This window comes from Chelon labrosus (genome assembly GCF_963514085.1).
Source record: "Chelon labrosus genome assembly, chromosome: 2".
NCBI lineage: Eukaryota > Metazoa > Chordata > Actinopteri > Mugiliformes > Mugilidae > Chelon > Chelon labrosus.
The window spans coordinates 14,991,753-15,006,630 of NC_140338.1; the positions used below are offsets into that span (position 1 = coordinate 14,991,753).

Genomic DNA, 14,878 nt, shown 5'->3' on the forward strand with positions numbered 1-14,878 from the left:
AGCCAGACTGACAGACCTTGAATAAGAAAGTAAAGCCACTTAATTCCACATTGGCGGTGTTGTGAGTTTTGTACAGTATATATAAAAGATGATAAATGTGCTCGTTCACAGTTGAAAGGCAGCTAATGGAGCAGGCAGACTTGTTCGGGGAAAAAAAGGCACTTTAACAAGGACACTGGAGACACAAAGGACATAGAAGTGTTATTGAATGAACTCATCCTTCAAGACCGATAAAACACTGAAAGTAAAATATTTGCCTGTGTTTATTATTTGCAGGAGTCGCATCCTCCTATGTGTTAAGGATGTTGTGAATATTCTCAGTCTTTTTGATGGCAAATTTCTAATAAGGAACCCACAATAAAAGACATACAGTGGTAGCTATATAACATCTTTGTTAATAGTTACTGGTCAATAAATTAGTTGTTAATTCTCTGAGGATCATTAGCATGATGAGACTTAATAAAAACCGTAGCCATGAATGGTAACTGCAAAAACTCAATTATTTGATGGATGACGTGTGGAGGGTGTGTTACCATTACATTGACTTGGAGTTGTGGGTTTTCAGCTCAGTGTTCAGTGTGGTGATTGCTTTGGGGTGAAACCTGTTCATAAGTGGAAGTGAGTGTGTTTTGATGGACCTACTGTATAGCGTTGTCCAGAGGGCAGCAGTTCAAACAGCTGGTGTGCAGAGTGATGTTGGTCCTTCAGGATATTGTTGCCTTTTTCCAGGCAACAGGAGGTGAAGATGTCATCCAGGGCAGGTAGGCGTGTGATTGCGATCCTCTGGGCAGTGATTTTCTGTCCACTTCAGATCTGGTCCTGTACCAAAGGATGCTGTGTGTCAGGACACTCTCGATGGAGCAGCGGTAGAAGGACACCAGCAGCTTAATGTTCCTTAGGATCCTTAAGAAATAGAGCCACTTCTGTGCCTTCTTGACCGGAGTATATGCGTTAATAGTCCTTGAGACATCCTTTGAGATGTGCATGCCCAGGAATCAAATACTGGAGACCCTTTCCACTCTCTCTCTATTGATGCAAAGGGGTAGATTGTAATCCTGCTTTCTACTAAAGTCCAATATAAATTCTTGGGTTTTCTTGATTGCTTGATTGTAAGAGTTAGTCCGTTTACTGTCAGCCTCTGTAGCACCTCTCTGTATAAGTACTCATCGCTCTTGGTGATCAGACCCACCACGGTTGTGTCATCCGCAAATTTAATAATTGCGTTGCAGTGTTGTATGTTAGCAGAGAGTTGAGGAATGGACTTCTTGATTTGATATGAGGTCTGTAGACTTGAGTCAAAAACAAGGAGATGTGGTCGGACTGTCCTAGGTGTGCCAGAGGTGAGGCTTTAAACCCACCTTTAATGTTGGTAGAGCAAAGTCCTAATGCAGAATTTTGCAGCTACAACCCAGCTGCTGATCAAGCAATAAAGGACCAACACACTCTACATTATATTATCTAGTAGTTGACATTGTTGTTGTGGTTGTAGTCAGGAAAAAGCGGTATACCTCCGAATCCCTTTCCGTGTATAACAGTTGAAGGTCTAATAACTTTAGACAATGAAATTCACCATCAAGTTGTTGGTGTGCACCTTCCTTCTCTCTGTTACCACATGGCGTTTGAAGTTCTTACTTCACTTCTGTCGAGAGGATGTGGCTGGTCCCTCTGCTAGCGTTAGCGGATGCCTTTTCATATGAGTGTGCATTGCAGTAGCACTTTAGTTGAATTTCAGGACTGATTTACATATTCTGCATGTCACGGTAGAATGGGCTTCATCTTTAGTGAAGTATTTCCACACACTTGATGAACTGCTGCTAGTTTGCTGCAGTGACTGACCGGGCTCTGCACCTGTCTTCTGCGTCCGTGTTGTTATTGTCGTGATCAGTGACTGGTCGACACGATTTTTAAAGCGACATGGAACAGCAGTGAAGTCGACTAGTCAATTAGTCGACTAGTCGGTACAACAACTAGCTTAGAATGAGCCTTTCATATCTGTCGAGGGAGAGTCCTCTTCTAGGGAATCAGCCATGTCCTGCTGACATGTATGTACAGAAGCATAGCATGGACACACAAGCCCTGTCTCTAGGGAGGGTGTTTTTATGATAGATACTTAGATAGACAGACGAAAAGACAGACAGACAGATATACTTCATTAATCCCAAACTGGGAAATTTCACTGTTGCAGCAAGCAGCAATGTACAGGCATTCAGCATACTTTACATAATCTATGAAAATAGAGGAGTATATATGAAAATCACAAAATAAAACAAAAAACAATAATGGATATTAAAAATGAAATGAATAAATGAAATAACACTAACCAAAAGCTACAGTGTGCAAAATGTGCCAGTTACACTCAGTCAGAATCTTTTGCAGAAGGTGCTCCTTTGTCTGTCTATTATAAAGCGTACAGGTTGGTCAGGGTCATCCGCGATCGATAACAGTTTGTTCAGTGTCCTCCTCTCCATCGCTGCTTCAAAGGTCTCCAGTCTGCAGCCAAATTTGGTTGCAACCTCTGACTTCTCTGCTATAGACCACTTAAATCACACGGGAAAAGCATGTGGGTACTTTAAGATTTTAGTCTTGGTTGTGTGGTAAGAACAAGTGTGGTTTTCCACCACAGCATCACTGTACTTTCTGAGACTTGTTTCACAGTAAAAAAAAGTTTTGCCAGTTGAATGAACATGAATTAGCAGAGTGGAAAAACTCCACTCCCAGTTTTATTCCATCGATGAGAAATTCAATATTTATACCTACAACTTATTTATAACTTAGAAAATAAGACTGTGTTAATGTACTAGAAACATGTTCAACTGTATTACAGATGTACAGATGTTAAACACTAAAACATACCACAATATGATGAGTATTTCTAACTATTATATAAATAAATAAACTGTTGCTGCAAAACGTAATTTTCTCCGTTACACTTATATTACTGACCTGGAGTATCCGGTGCTGCGTTACCATTTTATTTGAAGCTGTCTTCCTTCAGCTGCTTTTAAGTACTTATGGGCTTAACCACTCAGCTCTCTCACCACAAGTTGTGACTGTTTAATCCCATCAACAACAGGGACTGCTGTCAAAAGATCACTGAATATGACAAATGACAGAAGGAGTACAAGTGGGATTCAGTTCAGGCTAAAAAATGTTGATTCATGCCTTCCCAACTTCCTTCAAGCTTACAGGATTTTCATGACCAGATTAATCTTCCACACTCTGAGTCAACTTTTCCTCAGGCACAGCAACAGAGGTTTCTCCAAAGCACTAAGACATGTTTTGAGGGGATTTTAGCTGGTTCAAGAAGTTGTGGGAAGCCTTCATCTGTTTTTTTTTTTTCTACTTCGTGTCGCTGTTGAATGATGGAGTTCTTACCATTTGAGTTTTACTGCAGTGAGCAGATAACACAAGCTGCTGTCTAATTTATTTTACTTCTTGACAGTGTCCACAAATGATTTATTACTTCCTGTCACAGGCTCCTGATTGGGCCATTCCTGTTTAATGAGGCGATATTAGCATAAACAGTTATATGAGGACACCATCCTTGAGGTCACCCCCGGCCTGCCTTGATTGGTGTGACCGTTTGAGAGAAGGGTCTCCAGGGGTTTGACTCAGAGACCATTTAACATTTCTAATATGTGTGTCTGCGTGCGGGCTGGCAAAAAGGAGACAAATGTCACTTCTTCAGGCCCCGACCTCAGTCCTGAAATATAGAAGGGTGTGATTGTTATGATTTATGGTCTGCTGTGATTAAACCTGATTGGCCGTTTGTTCCATGTGATTTACATAATGCTGAATGTCAGCGATGTTTATTATCTTATAGCTGCCTTGACTGTCTGGTCACAGATATACAAACCATATTCACTGTAAACACTTGCATAAGGAAATGGTGGTAAGAAGAGAAACCGATAGATAGATAGATAGATAGATAGATATACTTTATTGATTATTATGTTACAACAGCAATACAATAGAATACAAAAATATATACCAAATCAAAAAAGTTAAAACAGGTCTTAGATGGCTGCAATAGAAAAACTATATAAAACAACAAAATTGCTTTTCTTTTTTCTTTTCTTTAGCTTTTATTACAATATTTTAATAAAAGTTGTGTTGCATTTTTTTGTCATTTAGATGTTACAGGCATAACTAGATTTTCATACTTTTATGTATTGTTGTAGAGTTTCGGTCGGGTGTTGAAGGTTCCTCCTCGGCCGCCGTACTTCTGCACAGGAAACGCAGCGTAGTGTTTGTGTTTACAAGACGCGCTAACCACTAAAGCTAGCTGAACACATGGCTGAATATTCAAATGTAAAATCAACCAAACTGGTTTTAAAGGGCCTCAACAAAGGGTAAGCGTTCGTCTTTATTAGTACCCTCAGTTCATTTCGTGAACGTTACTCGAGCCTGCCTGTACGAGTTTGTCTGCTAGCTTTAGCTAATGAGCTAAGCTAGGCTAAAGCGTTGATGATGAATGAACAACTTTGCGAATATAAACGTGTGCTGTTGAGTTATATGTCCACTTTTATCACAAGCCAACTATCAAACCATTGACTAAAAAGAGCTTCAGTAGACTTTCAAGTTTAGTCGCTTGTTTGAGGCTTATATGTTAGCATCTTAGCTAGTATGCTAATATATTCCCCCATCGTTCTGTTTGGACAAGATACTTTAGCTATTTAAACTTTTTTTAACGATAAAATCTAAAGGTACATAGAAACATTACAGCAGTAAGTACACAGCATTAATAGTAAAGCCAAAGAAGAATTGAGTTACATGGCTGTCTTAGACCTTAAAAGTTTTGGAAATACAAATATTAACATATTAGTTAAATGGAGCTAAAATGAAGCTACCAGAAATACTGGCAGGGGTCAGAGAGGATCCGCTGTGCCTTCCTCCTGCAGCACTGGCTGTAAATGTCCTGGATGGCTGGCAGCTCAGACCTGGTCATGCACCGGGCTGATTTTACCACCCTCTGCAGCACTCTCTGTCAGAGGACAGCTGCAGTATTCCTGGCCAGGGTCACTCTCAATGGTGCATCTGTAAACATTTGGGAGTATCCTGGCGTCCATGCCGAACCTCTTCATACGCCACAGGAAGAAGAGGCGCTGTCTTGCTCCTTTTAGGATGGTGTCTCTGTGGTGTGACCAGCTGAGATCCTCACTGATGTTAATCCCCAGGAACCTGAAGTAGCTGACTCACTCCACTGCTGCTTCCTCAATGTGGATGGGGGCGCGTCCTCCTCCCTGAAGCCTCCTTTCATTCACGATCATCTCTTTTGTCTTGCTGACGTCGAGCAGGAGGTTATTGGCTTTGCACCATGATGTCAGTGCTCTCGCCTCCTTTCTGTAGGCTGTGTCGTCACTGCCCGTGATGCAGCTAATGATGGTGATGTCGTTATTGATAGTATTGTAGCTGTACTTGGAGGTACAGTCATGCGTTTTTAGGGGGACAAGCAGAGGGCTGAGGACACAGCCTTGGGGGTTTCCAGTGCTCAGGTTCAGTGTGGAGGAGGTGAAATTGATCTGCACCATCTGCTGTCTGTCAGGAAGTCCAGGATCCAACTGCATAGGGAGGGGCTGATGTTTAGGTCCCTGAGCTTCCTGACGAATTTGGATGGGACTATGCAGTTAAAAGCAGAGCTGAAGTTGATAACATTCGCACGTATGTGTTCCTCTGGTCCAGGTGGGAGAGGCCCATGTGGACCCGTGGATCTGTTTGGCCTGTAGGCAAACTGTAAAAGGGTCTCGTGTAGAGGGAAGGGAGGATGAGATGTGAGCTTTGACGGCCCATCCTTGTGGGCGATTTGTTGCTGATGTTGAGAGTCTTGTAGTTGCATTTGAAAATAAAATGTTTTCACCTTTCCAAAAATGTATGTGCCAGCTTCAAAGTAAATGTGCATGTATGTTTGTATTGTCCGATTGTAATTTAAAACCACCACATCAGACAGTTTTTGACATACAGTACATTTTTTTCAACAGGAAAAAGAAGAAGAACAAAGATAAGAAGAGGAAAGCTGCAAATGATGAGGACAAACCCGATGTTGTCGGTATGTGTATTGACTTTATTTCCATAAGCCAGGATGAACTTAGTCAATTTTATAAGTATATACCATGATTAAGGTTTCATCAAAGTGCTCTAACTGTAACTTCGTCTGAGTTCTTGTAAGACCACGAAGATCATATTTCAGCCCAACATTACTGTAACTTTCAAGTGCTGAGTGGTGCCATTACAAGTGCATTATTCCATCTCTGACCTGGGTCTTTCTGCTCAACAGGCGGTTGGTGGTGTGTCAGTACTTTCGGAGAAATTACAGGAACAGTTGCCATAGAGATGCAGAACAACTCGTACATCCATGCCCTGGATACTGGACTCTTCACAGTTGGTGCACCTCACAAAGGTAAGAGGCCTGTTTAGGGTTATTTCACGTTCATCTCCTTCATGCACCACGTAACTGTTCCTCTTCACGCGTTGCATGTGGAGGGGGAAGCTGTGCTGTATAATCTCATAATTATATAAAAAAAAAAAAAACATTTCAACTATAAAGCCTTTGTTTCTGAACATCAGAATGCCTTTATTGTCCTTGCACGCAGCACAATAAGAGTTTATAGTTTAAGTAGATGTGTTCCAATGGTTTTATACATTTCTACACAAAAATGACCCAGAACATCACGTCCTGACGCAGACAAAGAGGACCCAATTGAACAAATGAAACAGAAATATTATGCTTTGCCAATATTATGTATCTGTGAGGTGCAAAAGTAAGTGTGGATACCAAGATCATTTCAGTGCCAAATTAGAGTCCATCTGTTCATAAGCCTCAGAGAAGGAGTTGTTGTTGATCATCACTCTGGAAAAACAAATCCACAGTCGAAAAGATTATAAGCAAGTGGATGAGATTTAGGACAACTGTTACCCTCCACAGGAGTGGTCGACCAACAAAGATCACTCCTAAAGCAAGATGCATAATAGTCTCAAAGGGGTCACAAAGGAACCCAGAGTAACTTCTAAGCAGCTAAAGGCCTCTCTTAACATTAGCTAATGTTAATCTTCATGAATCCACCATCAGGAGACACACACTGAACAATGGTGGTCGTGGCAGAGTGGCAAAGACAAAGCTCTCCGAAAAGGACATTTCTGCCCATCTGGAGTTTGATCAACATCAATGGACAAGTGGACAAGTCATAGACTGTTGACCAAAGTAGATTTTTAAATGAGAGGCTCATGTTTGGAGATGAAACAACACTTTATTCCAACATCAGAACCTCATCGTATCTATGAAACATGGGGGTGGTTATGTCCTTGTTTGAGCCTGTTTTGCTGCATCTGGGCCAGGACGGTGTGTCATCACTGATCTGTCTGTGAGCTGAATCTTAAGAGAACCCAGGCTATACAGCAAGAAAAAGAGCCCAAGAACACAAGTCGTTCTACAAAAGACCAGACAAAGAAGAAGAAAATGACACATGGTCACACCAGATACTAAAAACAAGGGTTCACTTACTTTTTCACGGCTCGGCTATGTACAAATAATTCTTTTTATTGGATAAACTGATATCAAGGCATAATATTTAATTTTTTTTAGTTTGATTGGGTTTTCTTTGTCTACTTTCAGGACTCGTGGTTGTTCTGAGTAATTTTTATGCACAAATGTAGAAAATTTGAAGGGCTTCAAATACTTATAAGTGGCACTGAAGAAAAGTTTACCTGGGAGAAATTATAAATCAAAAAAAAGAAGAAGCAGCAGCAGCAACATATACAACAGTTAATTCATTACATAGTCGTACAAACTTTAATTTAGACTTAATCTGGAGTTAGGGTTACTACAGGTTCTAGGCATTGTGAGGATGAAGGGGGTTCTGTCCTGAGAGCAGAAAGTATTTTAGTAAATCCAGACACTAGCCTGAAGAGGCTGAACAGAGGTTGAGTTAAGGAGAAACAGAGCTATCTCTGAAGCATTCTGCCCGGAAAGAGACACTACTGACGATTAATTCAGCTCACGTTTGTTGAGAACCAGCTAAAATGGCTGGGAGATTGAAACATCCGAATTCCCCCAGTGGGTTGTCATCCTCTGAGTGCACATAAGCCCATTTCTAGAAGATGAAAGAAGAAACAAGCTAGCAGAATACAAAGGGAGATTATTAAAGAGTTTGCGTTTCAACAGCACTGTGGACGATACAACCTTTAAGAAAGGTGCAAAAATAGACTCGTTCACCTGCAGGTCAGAGGAAACATGCTGAAGTTGTATTAACCAACTCTGTGGGTCATGGTCTGACATATTCCACACATAATCAGCCTTTTGAAAATGGCTCAAGTCTCATTTTACCTCCGCCGTGTTCACGCTTTGCTCGTTAATCTCTAAGGCTTTGCTGTTTTTTGATGGTGCAGCTCTGATTTATTGTAAAAGTCATAAAGTGCCCTGACGACAAGCAGGTCACAGCGAGCAGGTCACGAGGAGCCCAGGAGACTCGAGGATAAAATAAAACATTTAAATACAAACACAACAGCTCCTTCCTTATGTTATCATAAATGTCTCAGTGCTGGGGAAATGGACCCACATCAAAACAGCACAGCACAGCCAGAGGGTTTGCATTATTAATTACAAGAGTGCATGAGTAAAACATGAATCTCAAGGATAAACTTGAGAAGAAATTATGTATGTTTTAACGTTGGCACATGCATGGTACAAAGTAATCAATGAAAATTTAAATGTGTGTGATCTTCAACCAGGAAATATTTTACCTTGGTTGTTGGCCCGCTGCAGTATTTTTTATTTAATATTATTATTTGTATTTAGCTGTAGACATGACAGGAGACTAATTACTCAAATAATTTAACTATACAGAATGTGATAGACTGTCCTGTCCTGGGTGTACCCCGCCTCTCGCCCATTGCACTCAGGACAACAAAAGCATGAGCTAAAAAGTCAGACATTTAACCTAAACACATGTTGGCATTTTGGTTAGGTCAGAATAAAGCCAACATTAAGACAAAGGAACAAATGTCTGTGATATATTTAAATGAAGTGCTCACCGTGAAATCTTACGTTGCAGAAGATGAAGGACCAGACCCTCCCGAACAGTTCACAGCCATCAAGGTCTCAGACACGCGGTGAGTATGCAAAGAAAAATTGCACATTGTATTTGCATCCGTCACCAGTGGATTTACTACCTTGTTTCTGTATTCTGCATTAAGGATCTGTTTCTGTTGTCTCGAAGCAATTTACACCTGCGTGGGCACTCAATCCTTAAAGACGTGCTGCCTTTTTATTAAAACTATTTCTTATGCATTAGTTTCACTGATGCATCTCCCATTCATACATTAATGTAGCTGAAGCTTTCTTGTAAAGAGAAGAAAAGCCAACATGTTTTGAATATTTGATCAGACTATAAATGTATTCAGTATTTTTTTTGTGTGTGTGTGTGTTTGTTTGTTGCAGGGTAGCCTTGAAGTCTGGATATGGAAAGTACCTGGGTATTAACTCTGAGGGTCTAGTGATGGGGCGCTCCGACGCTATCGGCTCCAGGGAGCAGTGGGAACCGGTCTTCCAGGAAGTGAGTAAATCCTGAAATGTTTCTTCTCCTAATCTATGTAGAAAAGTTGGCGAGTGAGCTCGGCACCACAACATGCAGCGCAATCTTATGCACGTAACCAGTTCAATAATAACATACAGGACTGCAATTTAAGTTCAAGCATTGGGAGGGTCATGAGCTAAGGGTGACGCAGTGGAGATGTGTTTTTCCTCCATCTTAATTTCTTTATTTATTTAGTTTTTTTTTTTTTTTTCTTGCACCACTTTTGATGTACACAAGAAAGAGATGCTTTTAATTTTAATTGCCCTCATCCAGTCAACACACACACTTCAGGGACTCTGGTATTTGACTTTTCATAGCATGGCTCTTCAGTCCCTTTTCTTTGCGGCTGTACGGCATGAAGAGATACTTTGGTTGAATTTGTTCTGGAAAACAAATATTATTGGTATTAGACGTGGTAGAAAAGAGACGGGATATAAACTTAACAATGCATTTTTATTGGCACTATTACGATGCAATGAATTCTTTGGTCATTAAGTTTTATTAATATGCCACTGTTTAAAAAGGAAACCCCTAAACGATAAGTGGCTATAGCTAATGATATAGCATGGTATTCTTATTATTTAAATTATTATTATTATTATTATTCAAGCAAAAATTAAGCTTCTCTAATGAGAATATAATGTTTTCATCACATGATAATAAAGGTAAAAGATAAACTTAATGATTTGGGTGTTTTCTTTAAAGAATTTCTTTTATGCTGTATGTAAAATTAGATTGAGATTATATGCGACTCTATGGATAATATGGTAAAATATATAAGGAACTGTTTTTGTTAATTTGAATGCCCGTACACTAATATCGGTGTTTGAATTAAATGTGTGTGTCTCGGGAGATTTACATCTTAATGGCTGATGTTTAGCCCATAAAACATATTATATAGAGTGCACCTATCTTATCACGGCAGCCCACATGTTTGCTTTGATGCCCCGTTGGGGGGAAAAAACCAAAAAAAAAACTGCCCTGTTCAACCTTGAGACTCTTTTAACGCCAAATATCGGGCAGCCTTTCATGGTTGTCACAACAACCAATCCCGCCGCAACTCTATCTAATCTACTGCCTCCTTCCTCCTGTTTTCTTTCGCTCCTGCCTCAGGGTAAAATGGCTCTCCTTGCAGCAAATAGCTGTTTCATCTCCTACAGTGACAGTGGGGACATCGTGGCCAAGAGCAAGACAGCGGGGGATGACGAGATAGTGAAGGTGATGTGTAAATTGCGTTCTTCCACAAGGTTGCGTGTTAATCCTTTGATTTTTAAGCATGCAGTCTCTGTGGGGACCTGACCGTTGAGGTGGTGGTAGCAAAATATTTGTGACCTCACTTCAAGGTGTTCAGGGGACTGATATTAAATGCACAATCTCTCTCCCTTTCTTTTCTTTTTTTTTTTCTCCCCTAAACAATAAGCAGATCCGAACTAGTGCGGAGCGCGAGGTCAAGCATAAAGATGACATTGCAGATGAGGACAGGGGCAACGTGAAATCCTGCGAGATCAATTACGTGTACGTAACCTCCACTGTTTGTGACTACGGTGTTCATTTAATACAAAAGGAGCCCAATCAGAAACAGACGAACCAGACCCGTGTTGGATTCCCTCTGCATGTAATGTTTTAATTAACTGCCTGTTATTCTGCACTAAATTCGGAGGAACCTTTTGTGCTGCATTTAAAGTGTCGTTTAAGAGACAATCAGGAGTTCTTTCTCCCAAGTATTTTTTTTAATTAGGGCGCTGTGAGTGCTGAGTCACTAGAAATAAGAGTCCCCTTTTATTTGATTTAGTTTAACAACCCTGTAATAGGTTTGTCCTTTGGTCACTAGGAGGACACAAAAGGCTTCAAGATGGTTAACAAAAAAGAAGAAGAAAAAACACAGAAATGTTTATTTTGTTCTAAATAATTTCACCTCTAAAACTCCTCTAACAGCGACTCAAACAATGAACATGAAGTGGAATAAAGTACTTTTTCGAAGAACTGTACTTCACTACAGTTTTAAAGTATAAGCACTGTGCTTGAATTGTAGTTTTTACTTACATTTAGACAATTGTAGGGGTGTTGGAGATTTTTAGAGTAAGCTTTAAGGTAAACTATTCAACTGTATAGAAAGTATTCAGAAGTTAAAATCTGATCATTTAAATCTGATAATATACAATTTTATTATAACATGATCTGCTTTACTTTTTATAACGTATGTATGCACCTTTAGATAAGTAAGCTTAAGCCTGAATAAGACCTTTATACTATAATTGTATATAATAGTATTACAGTTATATAATATTATTGTAAAATACATATCTACTAGATAGATAGATAGATAGATAGATACTTTATTGATCCCGAAGGAAATTCAAGCATCCAGTAGCAGTAACATACATTGAACATACAATACAAAAACTATATAAAAAAAAAAATAGAAAGTAACTACAAATAAAAAATGTTTTATACAACTATAAACTGTTAAAAATATAAAGTGACCAGTAGAGGTAGAAGTTTTTTATTTTTTTTTTACAAATATCAGAACTATAAATGGGGAGGACTGTGTGCAATTATATTAGGCTGTAAACAGATGAATGAAATGAATAAATGAATGAAAGTCACAGTCACCACATGTAGCGGAGGTAGACACACATGGCAATGACAGAGTATCCAGTAAGTAGTGCAAAAAGATTTGTCCATTGTCTATTGTGTCTCCTGCCATCACTGAGAGCTGTTGTACAGCCTGATGGCCAGGGGGATGAAAGAGTTCTTCAGTCTGTTGGTGGAGCAGGATTGAGACAGCAGCCTGCCACTGAACACACTCCTCTGCCTGATGAAGGTGTTGTGCAGAGGGTGGTGGGCGTTGTCCAGTATGGACAGCAGTTTGTCCAGGGTCCTACTAATGCAGTAGTCATAGCTTGTTCCCTGTTGTTGGGTTAATTTTGCACTTTTTGCCGTTTGCCACATAATGTTCGCAGTGACCACAAAGTTAAATCTAATCTAATGTAAAATTTCAACTTTAAATTATGTAGAAATATTTGATTCTTGCTCCTCCACTGCTGGTTATTACTGCTGTATGTTTCAAGCATACACATCCTTATTCAAAGGGGTTACAAGAATAAAAAAAAAAAGCCCAAATGGGGAAACGTTGCTTCACTGACTAAAGTGCAATCACCTCTCTTCTGGCACAGTGTCAATAATCATTACTCATTCAATATCATTTCCCAGGACTTCTGTGTTTTCTCTCAATGTGATTTCCCAACAACAAATAGACAAACAATATTTTATTCTTAAAATCTACAAAGCTCTTATATATGTATCTATCTTAAAGTAATTATGCTTCATGTTTCACAACAGCTTGACATTTGGCAGTTTAACCAGGACACCGTGCAGCCTCCTCTGAAGCGTTAAAGCACTTTATTTTGCACGCTGACAAGATTTTGACAGCGAAATCACATGTCTGGATGTAAGATCACGCCTTTAAGCTTCCGCCTCATCAGTCACATGTCTCCATGGTGCAACTGATGGTCTGCTGTTAGAGCTTGATGATGAACACAGGCAACACCACATTTCAGCTTCCGATGCCGCGAGTATTGTATATACCGCCTGTCTGGCGCCTATTAAGTTCCAAGGGATGTGTGTGGTGCTATATTTATTTTTTTTCCTGCATGCTTTTGGCTTGCTTTCCCACTCTGTTATTTGTTTTAGATGAATGCTAGGGAAATGGACTCATCATGCTGACATGTTGATAATGGCTGCCCTTGAGCCTGTGTCTTGATGTAGTGTTTAGCGTCTGAAATGCCTTTCAGGATGAAGTGCAGCTCGGGGATCATAAACCACAAGCCGAGCAAAGGGAAACTAAATATCCAAGAAGTTTCTGACAAGATCTGTGGTTTTATTTTTATAGCATTGTTGTGCAATTTTTTTTAAAATAAATTGTAAAGATGGCTCACATTGATATGAGCGATTAGTTGGAGCTGTTCCAGTGATATTTATGATGTTCGTGTCGGGTACCCTGCTGAAGATTAAACTAAAGCTTAAAAGGCACTGAAATTGGCTGAATGTTTCCATAATAACACAGTTTATGTTGTGATTTAACTGCAGCCACGCGTCCGCTTTAGTAAATACTGGGGTCAATTATCTCGCTTTGTTTTAAAGGTTTAGCTGCAGAGAAACTTGTTGTCCGTGCTTAAAAAAGAAAAGGATAAACTGTGAAGATTTTGAGACTGATTGTGTGTGAATTAGGCAGTCAGTCATTTGCCTTTGCATAATTATCCTTTTGTATTGGCTTAATTAATGTTGCTTCATGAATTACAGGAAGAAGTTTCAGAGCTTTCAAGATCGGCGGCTCAGGGTCAACGAAGAACAGACCTCCACGCTGAAGAAAGCCAGATTGGACGGAAAATTTCATGAAACTTTGCTCGACAGGTGTGAAAAACAGCTCATTACGCTCTTACTGTCAAATGTTTGTTTCAGGGTTTTGATGAGCACTCTACTTAAAGTTATTCAGGTCAGACTTTCAGTGGAGTGTTTTCACTTGAAAGAATGCACTTAAATTCAAACTAAACTTATATTGCATCAAAGAGTATCTGGTAAAAAGGCTTGGGTTCAAGATCAGTTTGCATTTTCAATGACTTTTTATTTTTTTAAAATGTGTTTTCAAAAAGTAAAAGAATAATTCAAAGAATGCTGCGACCCTCGCACTGCACTGGCATCAGCCTTCTTTATTTTTCAGCATTTTCTATCTGAAATGTATTTATATTGCAGCATTAGATGAATTAGCTTCATGCTGTCATCACACTTTTTGTTTTTATAATGTCACAGTTTGTTCATGGTCAGTTTTAAATCCTATATAGTTTTTATTTGGGACATAGACTTAAGAGGAAGTGTGAAATAAATATTCACTGAGAAGCTGTAACACTGAATCTAACTTGTCAATTTCATTTTATTTGTTACAGACGAAGCAAAATGAAAGCAGACAGGTACTGCAAATGAAGACTTCCTGGATTTCAGCCGTGTCTTTGTAAATGTCTTGATTTTACAGATTTAGTCATTTATTGTGGCATTTTTTTTTCTTTTTCTATTTTTAATAAATGTTTCATGGTCAAATCAGATGTACTGGTTGGTTATTATTTTCCGTAGCCAGTTTATATTTTTCTTTATGGTGACTTTTTCTGAATTTCAGCTGACCTAGTTCCTCCTCAGTGTAAATAATTAACCATGATTTCACATTGCTGTGGAGTAACTGTTGACACTGGGGATATAGGATGTCCTGTGTTCTTGGTATGTCTGCAATATGTTGTGTTTGCATATATGTGTTAAAG

General features: G+C 39.4%; 1 protein-coding gene across 1 annotated transcript; it reads left to right on the plus strand.

Annotated features, from left to right (window-relative positions):
- Positions 1 to 4,211: 4,211 nt before the first annotated feature.
- frg1 (FSHD region gene 1) lies at positions 4,212 to 14,663 on the plus strand. The gene is made up of 9 exons (XM_084561567.1): positions 4,212 to 4,352; positions 5,979 to 6,046; positions 6,275 to 6,397; positions 9,048 to 9,105; positions 9,434 to 9,548; positions 10,683 to 10,787; positions 10,993 to 11,084; positions 13,872 to 13,982; positions 14,513 to 14,663. The coding sequence occupies exons 1-9, from the start codon at positions 4,294 to 4,296 to the stop codon at positions 14,547 to 14,549; spliced, it is 768 nt and encodes a 255-aa protein (XP_084417693.1). The 5' UTR covers positions 4,212 to 4,293; the 3' UTR covers positions 14,550 to 14,663.
- The last annotated feature ends 215 nt before the right edge of the window (positions 14,664 to 14,878 follow it).

Bases quoted from the DNA above. Each gene is read 5' to 3' on its own strand.
- frg1 (XM_084561567.1), top strand. From the start codon at position 4,294: ATGGCTGAATATTCAAATGTAAAATCAACCAAACTGGTTTTAAAGGGC. The intron at 6,047-6,274 runs GTATGTGTATTG...TCTGCTCAACAG, and splicing joins GGACAAACCCGATGTTGTCG to GCGGTTGGTGGTGTGTCAGT. The intron at 6,398-9,047 runs GTAAGAGGCCTG...CTTACGTTGCAG, and splicing joins AGTTGGTGCACCTCACAAAG to AAGATGAAGGACCAGACCCT.